The sequence below is a fragment of the Wolffia australiana genome, chromosome 10 (assembly GCF_029677425.1).
Source record: "Wolffia australiana isolate 7733 chromosome 10, ASM2967742v1".
In the NCBI taxonomy this organism is placed as follows: domain Eukaryota; kingdom Viridiplantae; phylum Streptophyta; class Magnoliopsida; order Alismatales; family Araceae; genus Wolffia; species Wolffia australiana.
The window spans coordinates 8,755,387-8,776,109 of NC_135844.1; the positions used below are offsets into that span (position 1 = coordinate 8,755,387).

Genomic DNA, 20,723 nt, shown 5'->3' on the forward strand with positions numbered 1-20,723 from the left:
TATCTGAACTCTTACTCTCATTCTCACTCGTACTGTTTCTCTGCCTGTGTTTTCCAAATATTTCTTTTCATCCAGTGAAATATGCATTGAAAACCAATAAAAAAATAATCACATAATGCAAGCTATCAAGGTGCGTATAGGACAAACTTTAATAAACCAAAATGGCAGAGTGATATATATACCTACTAAAAAGCTTGCACAGTAGGCATAATGGGAAGATCAGATCCCTACCCTAGGCCAAGATGAATGGGAAGCGTGGCTCCTAATGGTTTTAAATTGGATTATCAGCCAATATCATAATACAGGAAAATAGGACTGATTCATATAAAAATATTTATTTTTTCTTTTTACTACAAGGCTTTTGATTTCAAAATTAATTCCTTTTCTTAGTAAAGGTATATGCTCAAACTTCTGCTCTGAAAAATGTAGAAGAAAACCTGCATGAAAGATATATTAATTCAATTTAATTGGTCTTCTGAGAGCATTACAAAAAATCCTTATAACGGATGAGAAATATTATCAAAAACATGAGTGACCAAAAGTGAACACCCAAAAATATACAGCAATCAGTATTTATTTTCTGGAGAGTTTTGAGAAATATTTGGCAAAAGAAATAAATGGTGGATGTTGGGCCACTCTATTTTTCAAACTATTTCCTCGACCATATTGTCATGTATCCCCTGTGCCATTTCCCAAACTACCTCAACCAAGATTAAATCGGAGTACAAGGCGTTGGCATTAAAATTAACTTCATGTCTCAATTCCTCATTCATTTCTGAATTAACTCTTATCCGTTGGATAACATAAAGTCAAACCTTCGGATAACTTATCTTCAGGACAAGTTATCTTGAAGATTAACCTTCGCTCCCATGCCTTAACTTAATCCATCACACCCTCTCATTTAACTCAAGAAACTTTTGTTATTGGTTTCACTCCACTTTACATGTTTCTAGTGATTTACATGCCATCATCAAATGATACAATTCTTGGATAATACTCTTGATTTCTTGAAGAACGTGTTTTATAGTTCCATTGCTTCTTCACTCCGCTCCTATGTTTTGCGCAGTAGAACTTTGACTTTATGTAGAAGAAAGGAGGCATTAAGACTTTACGAAACTTTGACTTTAAGAAAGGAAAGGATTCTTCAAGAGCTTTCAGTACAAACAGATTCAACTGTAGAAGAAACTTGCTTCACATAGAAGACAGAAAAAGGTTCAGGTTTTTAAATCTTAATTCCTATGCACCTTAACTTTCCATTCTCCAATGTCGAAATCATCACTTTACTATCAACAGTAATGTTTTGTTTGTTGATAGTAGGTGGGGAAGGAACCGTCTTCACTCATGTTCAGGAATTGGATTTCTTTACCCAAACAAAGAATTGATAAATTTTTCATGGGTTTTGGTTTCCAAACTCTTGAGAAGGAATCAAAATAGTTCTGCGAATAGATCTCCATATATTGTAAGAGGGAGAGGGAGAAAGAGAGCGGAGAGAGTTATAAAAGATTACCAGAGTTATAAAAGATTACAATCTGGCTGGTCAAGTCGCCTGATCCATTGAAGCCCAAGGTCACAACCGGCATCAGCGGCCCGGGTGAATTGCTCCCTTGCCACGTCCATTCGTGGGACCTCAGCGCCCCTCCTTCGCCCTCGGAACCTTGGTTCCATCCTCCTTATTGTCTCAGGAATCTCCTCACCTGCAAGTCGGCTATCATCTTAGATTATCCTCTACCTAAATATCGTAAAAAGAGCCTCTTCATCTTACCTCTTAGCAGAAGAGAACCACAAGCGATGGCAGCACCCGCATGCCCCTGTGTGAATCACATCCCCAGCAGTCAGCAGGATGATGATGATGATGATGAGTGGATAATAATGAATCATTATTAAAGTCATCATACATCATTGTCTAATCATCATCTCTGAGTTGTCTTCTCACTTGTCTCATCATTGTCTCATTACTTACAAAAAACATGCGCTGATTATGATGATAATGACAATGAAGATGAAAATTCTTCATTGTCCATCATTTCTGACAGAGGTTATGAGAGACGGGTAGAACACATTCAGACCTTAGAGGATGCCCTGTAGAAGCACCACATAGCTGCGCCCACATCCTGTTGGACGCAGTCACCCGCGAGGAAAACTGAACCAAGGAGATACAGCGCCTGCGGGTGAAGCTGCAGCCAGAACAACAAAAAAAATCCATCAGGGGTTAGAGTTCCGCATCTATGATGACAATGAAAAGAGACAACAATGATAATAAAAGTGACTGGAATCATCATTGATCACCATCCCCAGTTCGATGTCACCAATAAAGACAACGAGTTTCCAAGGTTTTTTAATGTCATCAACTGTCGATGATAATTTTGTCACCATCATACATAAATTGTCCATGCCGACCATAGATGACGATGAAAAATCTTAGGGACTTTGTGATGGGGAAGTCTGGTACCTGGTCCACTGCCTTCTCTATGTAGTACAGAGCCTGCTGGTCTGACTGGACGTTCTCATTCTGCCATTATAAGAGTTTTTTGCACTGTTGGTTGAGATTACTTAGTAAATAGGAAACAGAAGGGAGCAGCAGAGCCCAACCTGGACCCGGAGATGGCAGCCAAGATCGTACTGCGCATCAGGGTCTCCCATGTTAGCTGCTTCGACGAGCAACGCGGCTCCTCTGTAGTGGGACAGTGCGCTACTGTTTAGATACTGATAGCAAAAACGGGTAATGGATAACATAACTTCTCATTAAAATATCTGCTATTGATAGCATCATCTGTGAGAGTTCAGGATTTCAAATGATTTACAAGTTTTGATGTCAGATGACGAATATTGGGTATCAAATATCTTCGTATGAAATATAAGCTAATTATAAACTTAGATCTACAGGTTTCGATAACGGTATCATTGTGCCTTAACGATATTGTTATCCTGGACCCTTTCCAGAACTCTCAGAACCCTCTTATCCAGCACAGTGCCATTATCCGAAATTGATATCAGCAGTTGATAGCTGTTTCAGGATAAGGGTATCACAGACGATGAAAATCTGGTATGTCTTTCTAAGTTTGCTGCTTTACATTCTTAAATATTAACTCATGTTAAGTTTCAATATGAATCTGGTTGAATTACTCTAGAACGCAATATAAAGGGAAACGTACAAATCTTGGTTAAAACCTGATGAAAGAATGTCAGTGATTGGGGAGGGCACATGGGAAGGAGAGATCAGCCAATCGATATTACGGCACGGAATAGAAAAAATATTAACGGAAAAATCTAGAGTTTGATGATTTTTCCTGCTTCATTTGCTTCTCTGTTTTCAAAAGTTTTACATCAGTAAAGAAGCTCAGAGAAATGAAAAACGTTTATGAAATACCGGGTTTTCTAAGTAGGGAAATCCAGTTTATTTGCCATTGAAAATTCATCCAGGTTTAAAATCAGATAACTCACACAGCTTTGCATGCGCCAGGAACGTGGTACTTGAAATGGAGCTTCGCTAGCCAATATCTTGCGTGAGTGTTCATGTTGTCGACCTCCATCGCTAATTCGAAGTTCTCCTTGGCAGTCTGAATCATACCACAGAGAAAAAATTCTAACCAGGGGTGATAATTTGAAACAATTAAGAGTTTCTTAACGAAAATCCCTCTTGATTCCTGTTTTTGAGGAAATTCAGCTTACTCTGAGAAGAGGAATGAGTCGGGGGTCTTTGAGATCTGCATAATCGATTACCCTGTCCACCTCGCGGAGAGCGCTCCAACCCCGGGCGATGAACTCCATGGCTTTCTTGTTCCGGCTATGAACCATCCTCTTGAACAGAGAAGACACGGCGATTGGCTAAAAAATGAAGATTAAACCAAGTTCAGAGCTTCTCCAGAAAAAAAAAAACATAGGCGAACATTAAACCCTAGCAGAGGGGACGCGGACTACCCTTTTCCATCGTTGGCTAGTAGCCAATGAATGAAAAATTTGATGCATTGCGAGAATCAGCGACCTGGGTCTGAGGGAGAAATGAAAATCAGTGCCTGAAACTGTAGGATCAAATTCACAGGATGCTAAATAGATTCCAATAGCAAGAAAATTTCCCAATACGATGAATTCTTCCAAATTCAGTGACCTGAGTCTGAGAGAGAAATGAAAATTAGTGCCTGAAACTGTAGGAACAAATTCACGGGATGCTAAATAAATTCCAATAGCAAGAACATTTCCCAATACGATGAATTCCTCCAAATTCAGTGACCTGAGTCTGAGAGAGAAGTGAAAATCAGTGCCTGAAGCTGTAGGATCAAACTCACGGGATGCTAAATAGATTCCAATGGCAAGAACATCTCCCAATACGACGAATTCTTCCAAATTCTGAGATCTACAAAAGAAATCAAACATTTCCCACTAGGATAAATTCCTCCAAATTCAGAGATCTTACAAAAGAAATCAATCATTACCTCTCATGTGTGGCGTTGAGTCCTGAAGCTATACCATCGGAAGACGCTCACTGCAAGGCATAGTTCGATCGTCTTCTTCCTCTGGCCAACGCCATTGCAGGGTCGGCGGAAAGCTTGAGCATGTAAACTATTAGAGTAGATTTTTTGATATAATAAAACGAAGAATTAAAAGATTGCTGCCAAAACATTTTCTTCGATAAATATAAATACATATATTTTTTATTGGCAAAAAACAAACACGGTGCTGGTTAAAAAACGCAGTGCCGAGTATGAGCGTGTAAAATACTGAAGGGGAGAGAATATTTTTGATATAATAAAACGTACAAACTAAAGATTGCTGCCAAAACCTTTTTTTCGATACATATATGTGTATATATATATATCTATATTATTGACAAAAAACACGGTGCCGGGTAAAAACACGGGCCGAGTATGAGCGTGTAAAATATTGGAGGGGAGAGAAAATATTTTTGATTTAATAAAACATAGAATTCAAAGATTTCTGCCAAAAATTTTTCTTTTGATACATATATATATATATATATTATTTGTAAAAAACACGGTGCAGGGTTCGGCCAACCCAAGGGTTATGCTTGTAGACCAATCCAGCTGTGCCCTAAACGCCACCCAGGAAGGGTTTATATATTAAGTGCATTAGTGTGAGCATAAATGTCCCAATTATACCTGGACCTTACTCATCAACATATTAGAAGCTAGATAATTTTCATTATTAATCATTTTGCACCCTTTTTAATGAACCAAAAACGGTATTATTCCTCCAAGACAATCAATTGCTCACAACTGTGCAATTACCCCTGAATTTATGAGTGACTCTCTTCACGTAGGTTTACTTCTTCTAGATACTCGCCTATGGGATAAAAAAATTAATATTCTAATTAAAACTCATACAATTCATATGTGAAAAATTGTATTATTTGTAACATCACAACAAAGAATATTTACTTGGTTTTATTATTTGGGATTCTTCTTGGGCATCATTGATCAATCAAACCATGAAATGATGGAGGATCAATGTCGACCGAATCGGACTAAACTCAATGAGAGAGTCTTCAAGTCGCTCATGTGCCCGGCCTTTAGATGCATTCATGTTTTGAATCCAATGTCAGATCTCCTCTTGAACTTTTTCTACTTTCCTTGGAAGATCTATTAGCTCTTTTCACCATCAAGTATCACCAACCGAAAGGAGTGTATTGAGAAAAGGAGAAGACTAGGAGGAGGGCTTGTGTCTAACTCATATGACCAACATGCATAGATCTTTGTGTGTGACCCTCTTGGCCCATGTATAATTCTGTGTGACACTATTGAATGCCTTAGGGTATGGTTAACCATCAAACGTTTATACTTCATTACAATTAATACCGATGTGTAAGAGAGATAATTGGAGTAGATGTTTGCAGGCTAGTGGTCATTGTAGTATGATATCATCATAATTCAATTAGTCATAGAAAACAATGAATGAATTTCATTATAAACATCACACAATAACAATAATCAATAAAAATTTATTTCAATGAACATAAACATGACATAAAAGTGTGATTAGCTTGACACCCACATATATTGATCAAGCCTTACACCTGTCATCATCTTTTGAGTAGATTTAAAAATTTGATTGGTGCCCTAAATGAGAATTTCACTGCCTAAGGTGTTTCCCGCACAATGTTTCAATTGTTGACCTATAACGTATGTGGAAATTTGATGATAACATTTCCCTTAGTCTTCAAGGCGTTGTAGAGTTTTCATTTTTTGTATTATGGTCCATCACATCGATTTACTTCCTGATGTTATCTGAGTTAGTATTTGATTTACTCACTCATGGAGAAAGATGAACAAAAAAAATAGTGGAGGGAAAGTATTTCAAGGAATAACTCTGTGCAATAATCATTACACAACATACTGTTATTTGGCACATGATGAGTCTGTACTTGAGCCCAACCTGTTTGTGACTATTGGGTGCTCAATCACATCACTTTTCTTGACAAGTTTCCCTTCCCAGTGGAGGAAAATTATTTAGAGAGGCTGAATAGCATGATGGTCTTCTCAAATTGGATCAGAATGCAAGTTATCATGACATCTGAACTCATGTCAATGACATAAAAATGGCATTCCAAACTTATTAGGGCCATTACGAGTTCTTGGAGATTCCTATTGGTCTTATAAGTCCACTAGCATCATTCCAAAAGTTGTTTAATCAGATATTAAAACCATTTATGAGAAAATTTTAACTTGTATTTTCGTATGATATCTTATTCTAAGTTGCATGCATGTTACATATGCGCATAATCTTGGGGGGTGTTCCAAGATTGGCCAACCATTAGCTCTCAATGAATGCAAAGAATTTTTTGTTAATATACAGAAAGGTGAAAATATATGCCACATCATAACTATTAGAGTTATCGTGGATCACAAGAACATATCATACATTGTGGGCCAGCCCACACCTTGTACCATGTAGCTTTAGGGTTTATTCGAGTTCGTTGGATCTTATAATCGTTGTGACTAAAAACTCATTAAACTTATGGCCTCTTACCCATCATTTAAACACAGATGCTTTTGAATCGATGGACTCAACTTGCGTTTGATTAAATAAAGGTTTCCATGTTATCAAACATAGTGCTGATCCTCTTCTAATTTTCTCTATATGGTTTTTGTGTTCAAATAGAAGCTTTGGGTGCTGGAGTTGGTGCTGTCCTGATGCAACAATGGTGACCAGTTCAAAATTTTTGCAATGGTGACAGACCAAGAATACTAAAAAAACTGGTAAGAGTAATGAGATATAGAGGTTACTTACAATAAATGGGTTTTCCATTACAAAGATAACTAATCAAACAAGGTCACACAAGTAATATTGCTCTCCCCTAAATTGGACATGGAAAACCTATGTTTGATGCCACTCTTCCTGTGGTTGGAGTGGAGACAATGGGACATGAACTCTCGGCAGGTCCCAAGTGAAAACATATTAATTTAGATATCCACACAGCCACTCATGAAGATATTTAATATTAAATATGAATCAACTTATTATTGTACAAGGGCTGTCTCATCCTCCCCAGAAAGTCTGCTCTCATTTAAATGATTTTCATTGAGTTTCATGTTGAGGACATCACGGGGCATACAGGCGTTGTGAAGATGTACCACTGCATTACAAACAATTTTTAATGGACCAGAGTAAAAGATAATATGAAGAAATACATACAGCCAACATCAGGTCAGTCCAAAATTCATGTCTTCCCTTCTGATCCGCGAAGGTATCTTGCACCTATTACTTATTTCCATGTGGATTTGCAGAAAAATAGTTCTCAATTTCATGCAGGGTTTGCCACATTTAGGAGGGTTTGACAGTTTCCTAGTGATGGTGGATAGCATAAGCAAATACCATCACAAAATTAAATCAAGGGCGTTTTTTAGACAAGGACATCGTTCCCTTTTCACATATGAATTACAAACCTATATGGTATAGCAAATGTTGTGATGACAGATCAAGGCATTATACTCAATAGTATATTTTGATAAGAAATAAACCACCAACAAGGGACCAAACTCCACATGAGCTCGGTCTATCATCCACACTCAAATGAGAAAACAGAGGTAATAATTGGGGATGGAAGGCTTACTAGCATTTTTGTGCAAGGGACAAACCAAAAGTATGTCATCAATGGCTACCTTGGGCTGAATTCAACTACAATTTGTTTATCATACATCCATCGAGACATCACCTTTTTTGGGTCATCTATGGTTGAGATACTCTAACCCTGGTGCATTTCTGTCATCTCCCTTACCAGTGACAGAAGCGGATGAACTCCTAGCTACATGTGATTAAATGTTGGACGTATTAAAGTATCACCTCCAAAAATCCTAAGCTATGAAGAAGATAATTTCAGACAAGCATCACTAGGACTTGACTTTCACACTATGTGACATAGTATTTCACAAACTATGCCCCTCTCACATGTAATCACGATGACCTCTGTACTTTGGACCTTACCATATCAATAAACACACGGGCTCGGTGGCCTACAAGGTGGAATTACCAATGGTTCTTGCCATTGGTTTTTTTTGCATCTTAGCTTGATCAATGGTAGGAATCCATGTCTCCTCTCTAGAAATTTCCCTAGTTTTTCAGCAAGAATTAGTATGGCAGGTGACTCTTGAGACTCACAACACCACAAAAACATATGAGAAGGTGTCAAAGTCTTGAGGGTCATCAGCAAACTGGGAATGAAGAACATACATTACCCAGCTTTATAGGGATTTTTGGCACAAAAGGACCTTTTGTTATCATTTTTTTATTTGTTAGCATTAAAATTGTATGCTTGCATTTATATCCTCCCATCACATTAACTTTGGACTTGTGATTCCTGGATCCCCTATCCATTAGATAGCGGGTGTATGGTAAATATGCATATGTATTATTCAAAGAAATAAGATAATCTTTTCTCTGGCTATTTGATGACCTCTTTCTGTATCGAAACAGTCAGCTAGTGAGCTGTGCTCAGCTGCATCAACAACAAAGGTGTTGTGAGGCCATTGCCCTGGTTCTAGGCTTTCTACTTTCAAGCTTCCTTCAACTTCTTATATAAAATCCCTACTTATGCAGATATTGTTTCTACACTAGGACTAGATTACAACTTGACTCATATTAAGGCACTCAAGAGGGCCAAAAAGATCAATATTGACTAGGAAGAACAAACTAGCATGTGTCTTCTTTTGGCTTGTTATTCATGGCAGCCTGTTGCAAGTTATTGATCTCTTGTCCTTCACATTTGCCTCATGGAGTACTTGTTCGAAAAGTGCAGCTTGAGAGATAAATAGACATATCTTACTCCTTAGATATCTAATAAATCGGCCATATCCACATTAAAGAATCAAGTTCGTCCCCCAAATTAAAGATACGAAGTGGATTATAACAGATTAGGTAAAACATACTTAAAAAATATAAGGGCAATAACATAAATTATTTTTACGAGTGGCCGGATGGGAATAATAAATGAAATCAGCTAAATGAAGAGTCAAATAAATAGTAGTACCTTTCAATAGGAAAAAAAATGGTTCACATTCATACTGGAGAAAGCAAAAAGAACTTCTCAATGGTGAAGACTTCTCAACTAGATAAAGTGATTGAGTATGGCTGTCTTTAAGTTTTCAAATTGTATCTTTGAATTGGTTCAAGAAGGTGTAATTTCACAAGAAGAATTGACAAGTCAGGCGGGTCTAAACTTATTATTTCTCAATCAAAATTTAATATTATCACCCCACAAGATAACCAGAAGCAGCAATGAGTTCCCTTCATTGTGATGGGCAATAAGTCTCAGCTTCTGGGAATGCTACACCCTGAAACCAAAAATATCTTACTAGGCTCCAGATTTACCCCAACCAAATAAATGGCCTTTGGTGTTAAATAGGTACCCTTAAGATCACATCGGAATGGAGTAAAACACAACTCCAGAGTTTACGACCCAAACAAACTGCCTTTTACATTTCCACTAATTAGTAGGCTAAAGAAAGGATCCTCTGTATCAGTAGTTCCTGGGTTGCAATTCAGTTCATCATCAAGTTTCAGCTTCTTTTCTTGTCTAGATTTCATCGCTATAGAGGATTCAGAGGCCCCATGCACAGATATAAATGAAACCTTTCTCTTCAGATGTAAATCGTCTGCTAATTTGGGGTCTTCAGTTTGAACCATGGGTGTTAGAGAATTAAGTTCGTTGTCTTCTGGGGTCTGTGGCTGTCCACAGGAATCAAGTACATCATTTTCTAAGTTTTGGGAATCACTTGGATTTTCCCCTGCATCAATTAATGAAACATTGAGCGATCAGAAGACCATATAAGACAAATATCAGGGAAGATGTAGAGTGGCAAATCCAAATAGGTTAAAGATAACTGATCAATATCATTCTAAATTGTGCTCATCATCATGATCATCCATGCGAGGGTTGACAATGGTGACGATGAACCATTTTTATGCTCTATCTTAGCATGGAAACTGATTGATGATGATGACAATGACAATGGCCTCTCTGCGAAACCAGATGTCCATGATGATGATAATGATTCGCCGACTCATTGACAATGGTGATGATGACAATGACAATTATGATGTGATACACACGTGGAGTATCAAGCCCAAATGGTGAATCAGGAATGATTCTTGAATAGCAATCCCTGAAAGTGATGTAGTCAATACTAGATTCCAGAACAGTGACGCATATCAATGTTTACTCGAACAGAAGAACACAACAGAAAGATAGAATGGGATTTGATCTCTCTCCAGGTCGATCCTCCCTCCAGCCGCAGACATTCGCTGCTCTGGTCTCCGATCTCTCCGACCATCCCAATCTTGAAACCAACAGAAGTGCACCATTTCCACTCAGTAAGCCCTTCTAAAAGGGCCTCTCATGTGCGGGCCCCGAACGTGTCTCCAGCTGACTTTTGTTGTCTTTTGAGTTGTCTCCGATACATTCATATGAAGAATGTATCATGATGACAATGAGCCATCATCATTCTCATCAAAATTATGTCTTCATTGTCATCATCAATGTCAGCGTCCAGCATCAGTGCTGTCATTGATGCCAGCATCAGCCTCCAGCATCACCTTCACTTTCAAAACCAAGATCGGGATGCTGATTATGACAATTATGACTCTTGGAAACCTGGATGATGAAGATGAAGACAGTTAGCTATCATCGTTCATCGTCATCATCATCCCCCTCTTTGTTGTCAGCCTCCCCATCATCGCCCATCATTTTTGTCATCGTTGATACTGAACCCTAAATCTAAGGACTACTGACAAGTAAATATTAAGTAGAAGATGAATAACCTTCACTTCCAAAACCAAGAACTTCGTACTGCATGTCTTGAACCTCATTGATGCCAGCTCCACAATCCATGACCTCGATATTACTGGGAATCTGTTTCTCAACCAACACAAACTTATCTCCCTCCCATGCGCACTCTAAGGAGATGACCAGGCCACTAGGTGGGTAATACTCCCTAAAGACCTGTACGAGGGAAAGAGCGAATGAGCTTGCAATGAAGGCATAGAAGACATAGAGCTTCCAATAAAATTTGGGGAGTATACATTTTGGTGAAGAAATAGAAAAGAGAAAAAAGGGGGAAATTTTCACATTGCATCAGAGATAGAAAAAAGGACAGAACAAACCTCAATTCCATTCTTTGCGAGCTTGATCGAGAACCTCTCTTGGGATAAAGCTGTAACTTTGTTAAATAGAGTGACACACTCCACCAGCATCTGCGGAAAAATTTAGACCAATGAAATAAATGGAACCGTAGACAGAGAGACATTGAGACCAGGAACTAATAAAATTTTCGAAAGTGAAAAGAGCTCGACAGTGACCAAGGAAATTGGATAAGTCAACATATCTTCTATCATTTATTAAAAAAAAAACATATCTTCTATCATTTGTTGATTAAAGTAAATTAATTTACCAAACAGAATGGAGACGTTACCAACTGCACTCACCTGTTGAACGGTTGTTCGGATACGTGCAAGCAATGACATTATTATCAACGAAAACCCCATAAAGAAAGATTTTGCAAGCAGAGATGATATCTGCCTGGAAAGAATGTTAGGGAAACCACATAATTCATGTAAACATGGCGTTTAATAAAAAATTGAGCTCATGACATGGACGAAAAGTGCTGTAATCACAGCTAAAAATAGAAGCCAAAATCTTATGTCTAGCCTTGGAACAGCCTTCAATTAATTTCAGAAACTTAAACTTTCGGCTTTTCAAAGAAAATGGAAAAACATAATTTCAGTACCCCGATTACAACTAAAATCATTTCCCATTCTTGAAAACATTTCTGTTAGGATTATAAGAGAAAGGCTAGTTCAAAAAAGGGTTTTCCTTTGAACTAGGGGTTTTAGAGCTAGGAAAAAGATGAAGATTGGCAAGACTCCCAGCCTAAAGTCTGGGGAAAAAAGAACACATGCTGCACGTAGAAAAATCAAGGACAACTGAATCCTGTTAGGGAAACCGGATTCTTTTAAATGGAAGAAGATGAAGAAACCGGTGATTTCCCACTAGAAAAATGTTCTGCACGAGAGTGGAACAGCTGATCACACGGTTTTAGGTTAATAAAGGATACATAGCTGCTCTCAGAATCGGTTCAACCATCTGCAAAAAGAACCCACCAACAGAGGAAAACAAAGAATTCACATCATGACTGTCTTAACCTTATCACTTAGAATCAGCGAGATTTACTTAGCGTCAACAAGCTTGATAGAAATAACATAGGGAAAGAAAGATACATAAAACAACCCACCAACAGAGGAAAACAAAGAATTCACATCATGACTGTCTTAACCTTATCACTTAGAATCAGCGAGATTTACTTGGCGTCAACAAGCTTGATAGATATAACATAGGGAAAGAAAGATACATAAAACAACGGACTTTCAATGGAACTCATGCGTCACTCGGCATAAGTTGTAAGATAGCCACAAAAAAAACAACAATTTTTTTCCTTGAGGCACCCATGAGATGTTTTCCAATAGTCGAGCTCATTTACATTTGCAGAAAGATGACTTCCTGATACGATCCTCTACCCCCCAAATATGTTTAGGGTAGATTGCTTCCATTTCTTATAAATATGTGTAGCCCTCCCTTGAGGAGGGCAGTCAAGACTTATGGTAAGATCGGCCTCTTGGCTCACTATCTCGATCCTCCCTGTCTCGGTCCTGTCCCCTTGACCATCCAGCGATCCCCTATACCCGTGATCATCTCACCGGATCTTCAGCCGGCTCCCCTCCAATCTGATCCCTACCCTTGCCGTTCGGTTCTCTTCTAGTCTCCGACGATCCCCGTCCCTGCGATAGTCAACCCTTCCCCGTGTCATCAGGCGGCTCGTCTCTGGTCGATCCCTGCCCTCTCTGTTCGACCCCTCCTATCATTTCCGTTTCGACTCTCCTACCCCGGGAACATCTAGCTTGCCTCGCCCTCTACCCTCCTTCCGATACGAACCTAGATCAAGATTCGTATCACTTCCCCGCCCAAATATCCCACTGTCTACAACTTCATGCCAGGCCTCAGGTTTACCAGAGGGCCTGAGCTATTAAAAGTGAAACTACCGAGACATAAATGACCAAAATGCCTCCAGTGGGCTAAAATGACAGAATACCCACTATACAAGATCTAATAACCTCTTCACCACATGACTGGACAAATTTCAATGTGAAATACACGCGTGACTCAAATTTCAAATCAGGAAAATAGACAAGAGAATAGATCCCTACAGATCCTCAAAAAGCGTTTGCCACAGCAATTAAACATTAGCTGAATCGTGCCATGCCCAACAAAAACGGATTCAATGGTCGACCATTCAAGATACTCCGGATGGAATGAGAAACTTATACACAAATGAGGGTTGACCATCTTCATTATCTTTTTCAAATCATGGATGAGAATCACAGATATAATTATCTGATTTTGCTATGAAACTGTGGCATTCCTAAAATTAATGGCAGAATAACTACTCCTAATAATCAGTTTCAGCACAAAGATATTAGGATACGAAAACTATCAAAAGATGCACAAAATTTTTTAATAATATGCCCCTGGTACATCCCAAGGGAAAATGGAAAGAGAAGTAAACCAATTGAAAGTATATTGTGTTAATGCTTTTTTCTCAGACATTTCCGTGAAAAGATTCATAGCGAGATAAATGGCAGGAAGAGAAAAGTCAAGTAAAAGAACAAGTAAGCCAAGAAAATAGTAATGTCACAAACTTGAGATAATAGGCGAGAAACACCCAGTAGCCGCAGGTAGAAATTGTTTTTTCCATTTGGAGCCCTATTTTTGAGCCTGTCAGATAAGAATCATAATAAATCAAGTCCCTTATTTAATCAAAAGAAAAACGTTGATGATAGAAACAATCATGCCAGATGACTTGAAATTTTGCCATTCGAGCTAAATAGGAATATCCTAGTTGAATATTCAAAGAAGATAACGGATTCAAACAATATAGTATTACCATTTGGAATTTTTCTTCAGATTGAAAAAAACATTGATTGGAGAGGAGAAATAAAGGATCCCTACGGAGTATGACCGGAAGCGTATGATTCTGCAAAAGATTCAGTTCACAATGACCTGCGCCGCCCAATAAATCTCCATATCCGCGCTCGAAAATTGAAAGATTTCTCAGGCAGCGGAAGAAAAATGATTACTTGACACTAGGGTTAATACCTTTCAAGAAGATGAACCTTCTGCGCCGGGTTCCTTCCATGAATGACTTGGGAAGTTGATGATAAAATGTCTTCCAACCCGGCAGACAAAAGAAGGCGAACGTCCCGCCTCACCTAAAAAGGAGACAAATTCATCAGAAATTCAACAACATGGTTGAAGATGAAGTGGAATGGGCGAACCGATTACCTTGAGCAAGGATTTGAAGTAGAAGCAGCGGCGATGCTGGTTTTTGTTCTTGTATACGACACGATCGAGTATGTTGGACTCGCTCCGAAGAAGCAGGAGAAGAGATTTCAGTCCTGCGTTCTCCTCCGGTCTGGGGCCTTCTTCTGAGGCCATGTCGCATTTCCTGAAGAAACAGAGGTAGAAAGCCTTGAACAGCGTGAAAGAAGAGAAGATCTTCGTCGGCGATTAAGTGGTAGTTAATGTTTGTTTAGTCATCATCATCATTGTCATCGTCATTGTCATTGTCATTGTCACCGTCTTTGTCTCCGTCCTCGTCATCGTCATCGTCTTCATCTTCGTCCTTGTCCTCGTCATCATCCTCATCATTGTCATCGTCATCGTCATCATCATCATCGTCATCATCGTCTTCATCTTCGTCCTTGTCCTCGTCATCCTCGTCATCGTCATCGTCATCGTCATCATCATCATCATCATCGTCATCGTCTTCATCTTCGTCCTCGTCATCATCTTGTCATCATCCTCCTCATCATCATCGTCTTCATCTTCATCCTCGTCATCATCCTTGTCATCATCCTCATCATCATCGTCTTCATCTTCATCCTCGTCATCATCCTCATCATCGTCATCGTCATCGTCATCGTCATCGTCATCATCATCATCATCATCATCATCGTCATCGTCTTCATCTTCATCCTCGTCATCATCCTCATCATCGTCATCGTCATCGTCATCGTCATCGTCATCATCATCATCATCATCATCATCGTCTTCATCTTCATCCTCGTCATCATCCTCATCATCATCCTCCTCATCATCATCGTCTTCATCTTCATCCTCGTCATCATCCTCATCATCGTCATCGTCATCATCATCATCATCATCGTCATCATCCTCGTCATCGTCATCGTCATCGTCTTCATCTTCGTCCTCGTCATCATCCTTCGTCATCGTCATCGTCATCGTCATCGTCCGCGTCATATTCAACTTCATTGTAATCGTCAACGTCAGCATCAACGTCAACGGACAGATGACGAAATTACAACGGCAGTGTCGTCATCAACGTGCATCATCGTTACTGACAACGTCGTCCGTCTATAGAGTCCTAAGATTTTGTAGACGTCTATGTCGACTTCAACATCCTGTCGTTGACATGAATGGCAATGTCAATGTATGCGACAATGACGAAATTCTAGAATGTTTAAATAAACTAGCTAATATTTGGATCTTGAAAATAATAAGAAATTTGTAGATTTATGGACACACTAATCATGTTACTGTTGGATTTTGGAGGCTGTAGCTGAATGAACATGATGATTCTTTGCAGCAGAAGACTTGAACGGAATCATAATGACATCAACAAAACATTTAATGAAGCACCTATGCACAGATTGCATCCGTGATTTTTTTAGATGTGTGCATATCTGAATGAACATGATGATTCCTTGCAGCAGAAGACTTAAACAAAATCATAATGATATCAACAAAACATTGAAATGAAGCACCTATGCACATATGGCATCCGTGATTTTTTTAGATGTGTGCAGCCTTGGCACGTAACGACATAAAACATAAGGACATCAAGACATCAACTAACGACATCAACAATACATGTGTGCAGCCTCTACACGTACCCACACGATCCTCAGCAAGTAAAATATCCTCCTTGCCATTAGCGAGCTCTGTTCAACCTCTGACGATGTCGTGATGTCGTCTCGATTGCATCGGAAATGGAGAAGAGCCATGGCATAAGGGAGAAGAAGGGGAAGGCTTCTGACTTTGGTGAATTTCATTCAAGGCCTTCCCCTATTTATACTAAATGGGTATTTTTCATAAAGACCCCCAACACTTGAGTATTTATTTATGGCCTTCTACTCCCATTTATCAATCTAGTTAATGACTCCAGCGACCCATGACCTTTATTGGCCTTCCAAATTAGTTAACTATATCATCATATAGATTAATTAATGTCTAGTCGATTTAACATAATCGATAGGTTGAGTCTCTAACTGATAGTGTGTTAGGATACACCTCATGCTATAGAGGATATAAATGAGCATGTATTGACTCACTCATGGAACATGTTCTTTATCGGTGACCGTGTATGTATTGTCTATAATCAACTTGCCTCTCTTAGGCGACTTAGGATATAAGAGGAGACACCTAAAAGAAGATAATGTGATGAAGCCCTTAGCTAGGGCAATAAAATATTGGAGATAAGTTCTTTGATGATTTCTGAATATTGGAGATGTCAGACCATAAATCCTGTGTCTCCACACTATTGGCTGTGTGACTGGGCATATTCATCATATGAATGAAACTATATAGTGTTATTCTATCGAGATACTTTGATGTCCTTGAATATTCTTTGAATAGGAACATTTAGAATACATGCTTAAAGACTAGTGATGTACGTATTAAAATCTCATTATAATTTATTATGTATGATCATTTATTCATGAGCTCCATTATAAGCGTCACAAGGGCATACTCACCCTATATTCAGTATGTTCTTTTGATGAACATCCAACGACATATGAAATCTGTGATTGCCTTGCCAGCCACATATATTTTCATCAATTATCATCTACGAAGAACAATAATATGCCAGACGAAGATTCATTTGTCATTTAAAGATCGGTAGATGCTCTTACTAAGATGGGGCTCAAGAAAACCATGAGATATTCAAAGAAAAAGTTTAAAAGAAAATAATAGATGAAAATAATTTAAAATAAACAATGTACATCACCTAATGCACCTCATTTTTTCATTCCCTCAAAAAGTTTTATACATGTCCGTAGTTATCTCAAAATGATAAGAAGCAGATTTCCAAAAACAAATAAAAAATCAAAATCAGTCTTGTCCCCCCTGGCGTTGTCAGTGTTAATGTTGGAGTTTTATGCTATCTTTTAAGTTAATTTTCAAGAATTATATATAATGGTTTATCCAATATAATACTATATATAAATAATAAATGGCAAGGGACTGATCCATAGGGAAGTAGACATTTAACTTCAGAGTTTTCTATGCTTTCAAATGAAGCAACTGAGTTTAGAAGTGGCAAATACTATTGAACTAAAGTTTCAGGATTTTTGAAATAATTTTACATAATTTATGGGATATACATTAGAGAAGAATGGGAAAATGTTTTGATATTTTATTTTATTTATTTATAATTTAATTAATATTTTATACACTAGAAAACTTAGTTCTTATGTAATAAAGAAGAACTATATTATACCTTTAGGGTTTTAAGAATTAACTGTAAGTGAAAGTGACTAGAAATCATATATATTAGTTTTAAGTACACATTCCTATTTTTATTTACTTCTTAATGCTTAAAAAGATTTAAATAACTTGTTGGTCGTTAGGGGTGGTAGATGGTTGAGGTAGGTAGTGGATTTGGGTAGTGGGCATGGAGACATGGGTGCTTGTGTGTGTGCGGGGGCACGAATCATTTAACAAAACCCAGACCTAGCCTAAATTCTAAGATTTTCTGCTAAGTCTTGATGGTTCTAGTGGACAGCCCCAATGTACCTGTAGGCATTCTTGTTGGGCAAATGACATTTTCGAATGAATGGAACAGAACTGAACGGACTTACGTTCGGTCCTCCGTCCACAACATTTCATTTTGTCCGGATTGGCCTCTGTTTATGTTTCATCATCACAACTCTGTCATCATTCCCGCTCCGCCATTCTTCCATCATTGAAGAAGGAACTGGTACGAACGGATGACTGATGAAATAGACAATAAATTCATACCAAGGCAGGTGGGAGTGATTGAGAGAGAGAGAGAGAGAGAGAGAGAGAGAGAGAGAGAGAGAGAGAGAGAGAGAGAGAGAGAGAGAGAGAGAGAGAGAGAGAGAGAGAGAGAGAGAGAGAGAGAGAGAGAGAGAGAGAGAGAGAGGAAATAATAATGAAAGAGACAAAGTTCAAATAAGAGGGCGAGTGTTGATGGCGTTGGCCGCGGTGGTGATGACAGTGATAGCAGTGGCAGTGGTAGTGGTGGCGGCAGGGGGGGACTCCCTTCTCCGAAAATAATGGTGAGCTCCTCAATGGTCGTCTTCAGCTTGGTGATGTAGTCAATGGTATTGCTGACCACGGATGTCCTATCGGCCTGATGAGAGATAGAACGGTGAGAAGATGAGAGATAGATACCCATGCAGATAAATGGATGGGGATGGGGATGGCCAATGTAGACATGGGTAAGTAATGTAGATGGAGTTGGAGATATACATTTGCATATAGTGAGACATGATAACTGGGAGTTTGAATGAATAAATAGTTATCTGATAGAGAGATACAGAAGGAGTACACATAACAATTGGGGCATATTAAAATAGAGAACAAAAATATAAATGGGATTTACATATTGAGATGGTTGATAGTAGGAAGTGCTGAGAGAGATAGATATTAAAAGGGATGATGACCTTGGTGGGACCGAGAATGAGGAGCTTCAGGATGTCATACTTCTCGTTGATCCAAGGGCCATCCTCAAAAAAACCACTTCTTCCCTAAACCCCTCTCCCCCTCTCTCCATTCAAGGCCTACAATTCTGTGCCAATATCATCTGTGATGGATGACTGAGTACAATTTGTTCTGGACGATGACAAATGACAACTTCGGATGGATAGATGATGGTTTTTCATCCCTCCAGCAAGCCTAGCTGTAGGGGCACAGATGTGAGCAACTCCATTGGGGGTTGTAATGTGTAGTACTCGGCAATGGGGGGGATCAGTAGCAAAAAAATTGTTTTTGGAAGGGAAACTTAAGATAGAATTTAAGGTTCATAGAGAGAAAATGTCAAATTCTATGTAGAAAATGTGGTATAAATGGGTAGATTGAGAGAGAAAGTGATGAAGAGGAAAAAGGAAAAAAATGGATGGAGATGATTGTGAAAAAATAGCTCCAAGTTTCTCAAGTGTTGATACGCATGTCTTGAGCCTCTGATTCCTCGTCCTAAACTTGGATCTTAAACTTGGACCATCTCTAGTTGAACTTATTTTGCATCCAATCAGGTTATCTCATACTGAGTATAGGGGCACGTGTTCCAGTGTTACTAGCCTAATCTTGTGTTAAATCTTATGGGTCAATGTCATTTCTGATGGGTCCTTTCCTCCCAGTAGAACTTCTTGACACTCTCCCTCTCTCAATAGTCTACATTTCCTCATTCTTTCCCTCTATCCACCTCTTTCTATTTCACTCTCACTCTCTCTGTCTCTCAAATTACTCTCTGTATTACACTCTCACTCTATCTCTATATCCGCTCCTATCTTTTACCCTCACTCAATCCCTCTCTCAATTGTTCCCTCGATCTTCTCACACTCTCTCTCTCTCTCCACCTCTGTCTATCATGCTCACTCTCTCTCCCCCTTTCTCCCTCTCTCTCTCTCTCTCTCTCTGTCTCTCCCTCTTTTACTTTCATTCTCTTCCTCTATCTACCTCCCTCTTTCACTCTTACTCGCGCCCTCTCTTGATAGATCTAGATCTCTTTCCCTCCCCCTCTATCTAGATCGTTATTTCACTCTTACTTGCTACGTCTCTTAATAGCTCTCAATCTCTTATCTATGCCATTATCAACCTCTTTCTGTCTCGTACTCTCTCCCTCTCTATCACTCTTGTCTCTTTTCCTCCCCTTCTCTAAGTCTATGTCTTTCTCTCTTAGTCTCTTCTGTCCCTAACTTTAAATTCCCCCGCACCCACACCCCCCACTCTTTCCTCCTCTCTAACTCTCTTTCCCTCCTAAATTCTATTTCTTTCATTATTAAAGAGGAATCAATGCCACATCAGCTACAGAAAACGACCAATAGGATTTGAAATAACATTAGACTAGTAAAATTCGAACATGTATCTATACTCATTATGCGGAATAGACAGTCAAGAT

At 38.8% G+C, this 20,723-nt stretch overlaps 2 protein-coding genes across 18 annotated transcripts; both read right to left on the minus strand.

Moving 5' to 3' along the window:
• Window positions 1-1,422: 1,422 nt before the first annotated feature.
• Window positions 1,423-4,587, minus strand: LOC144708246 (binding protein). Of its 15 annotated transcripts, none has more exons than XM_078581492.1 (10): window positions 4,431-4,587; window positions 4,284-4,351; window positions 3,919-3,988; window positions 3,670-3,825; window positions 3,442-3,557; window positions 2,590-2,671; window positions 2,450-2,509; window positions 2,067-2,174; window positions 1,763-1,808; window positions 1,423-1,694 (listed from the first exon to the last, which is right to left on the minus strand). In XM_078581492.1, exons 3-10 carry the CDS (start codon window positions 3,964-3,966, stop codon window positions 1,513-1,515), a joined length of 798 nt encoding a protein of 265 aa, XP_078437618.1. In that variant the 5' UTR covers window positions 3,967-3,988; window positions 4,284-4,351; window positions 4,431-4,587; the 3' UTR covers window positions 1,423-1,512. The 15 variants fall into 15 exon arrangements, with proteins under 15 accessions (XP_078437618.1, XP_078437621.1, XP_078437619.1 ...); XM_078581495.1 differs by having other exon boundaries at window positions 3,919-4,013; XM_078581493.1 differs by having other exon boundaries at window positions 3,919-4,019.
• Window positions 4,588-9,460: 4,873 nt separating this feature from the next.
• On the minus strand, window positions 9,461-15,056 carry LOC144708244 (uncharacterized). Of its 3 annotated transcripts, none has more exons than XM_078581483.1 (9): window positions 14,843-15,052; window positions 14,657-14,769; window positions 14,445-14,534; window positions 14,200-14,275; window positions 12,561-12,589; window positions 11,932-12,025; window positions 11,611-11,700; window positions 11,269-11,449; window positions 9,461-10,235 (listed from the first exon to the last, which is right to left on the minus strand). In XM_078581483.1, exons 1-9 carry the CDS (start codon window positions 14,993-14,995, stop codon window positions 9,901-9,903), a joined length of 1,161 nt encoding a protein of 386 aa, XP_078437609.1. In that variant the 5' UTR covers window positions 14,996-15,052; the 3' UTR covers window positions 9,461-9,900. The 3 variants fall into 3 exon arrangements, with proteins under 3 accessions (XP_078437609.1, XP_078437610.1, XP_078437611.1); XM_078581485.1 differs by lacking the exon at window positions 9,461-10,235 and adding an exon at window positions 10,607-10,787 and having other exon boundaries at window positions 14,843-15,056; XM_078581484.1 differs by lacking the exon at window positions 14,445-14,534 and having other exon boundaries at window positions 14,843-15,051.
• Window positions 15,057-20,723: the final 5,667 nt, after the last annotated feature.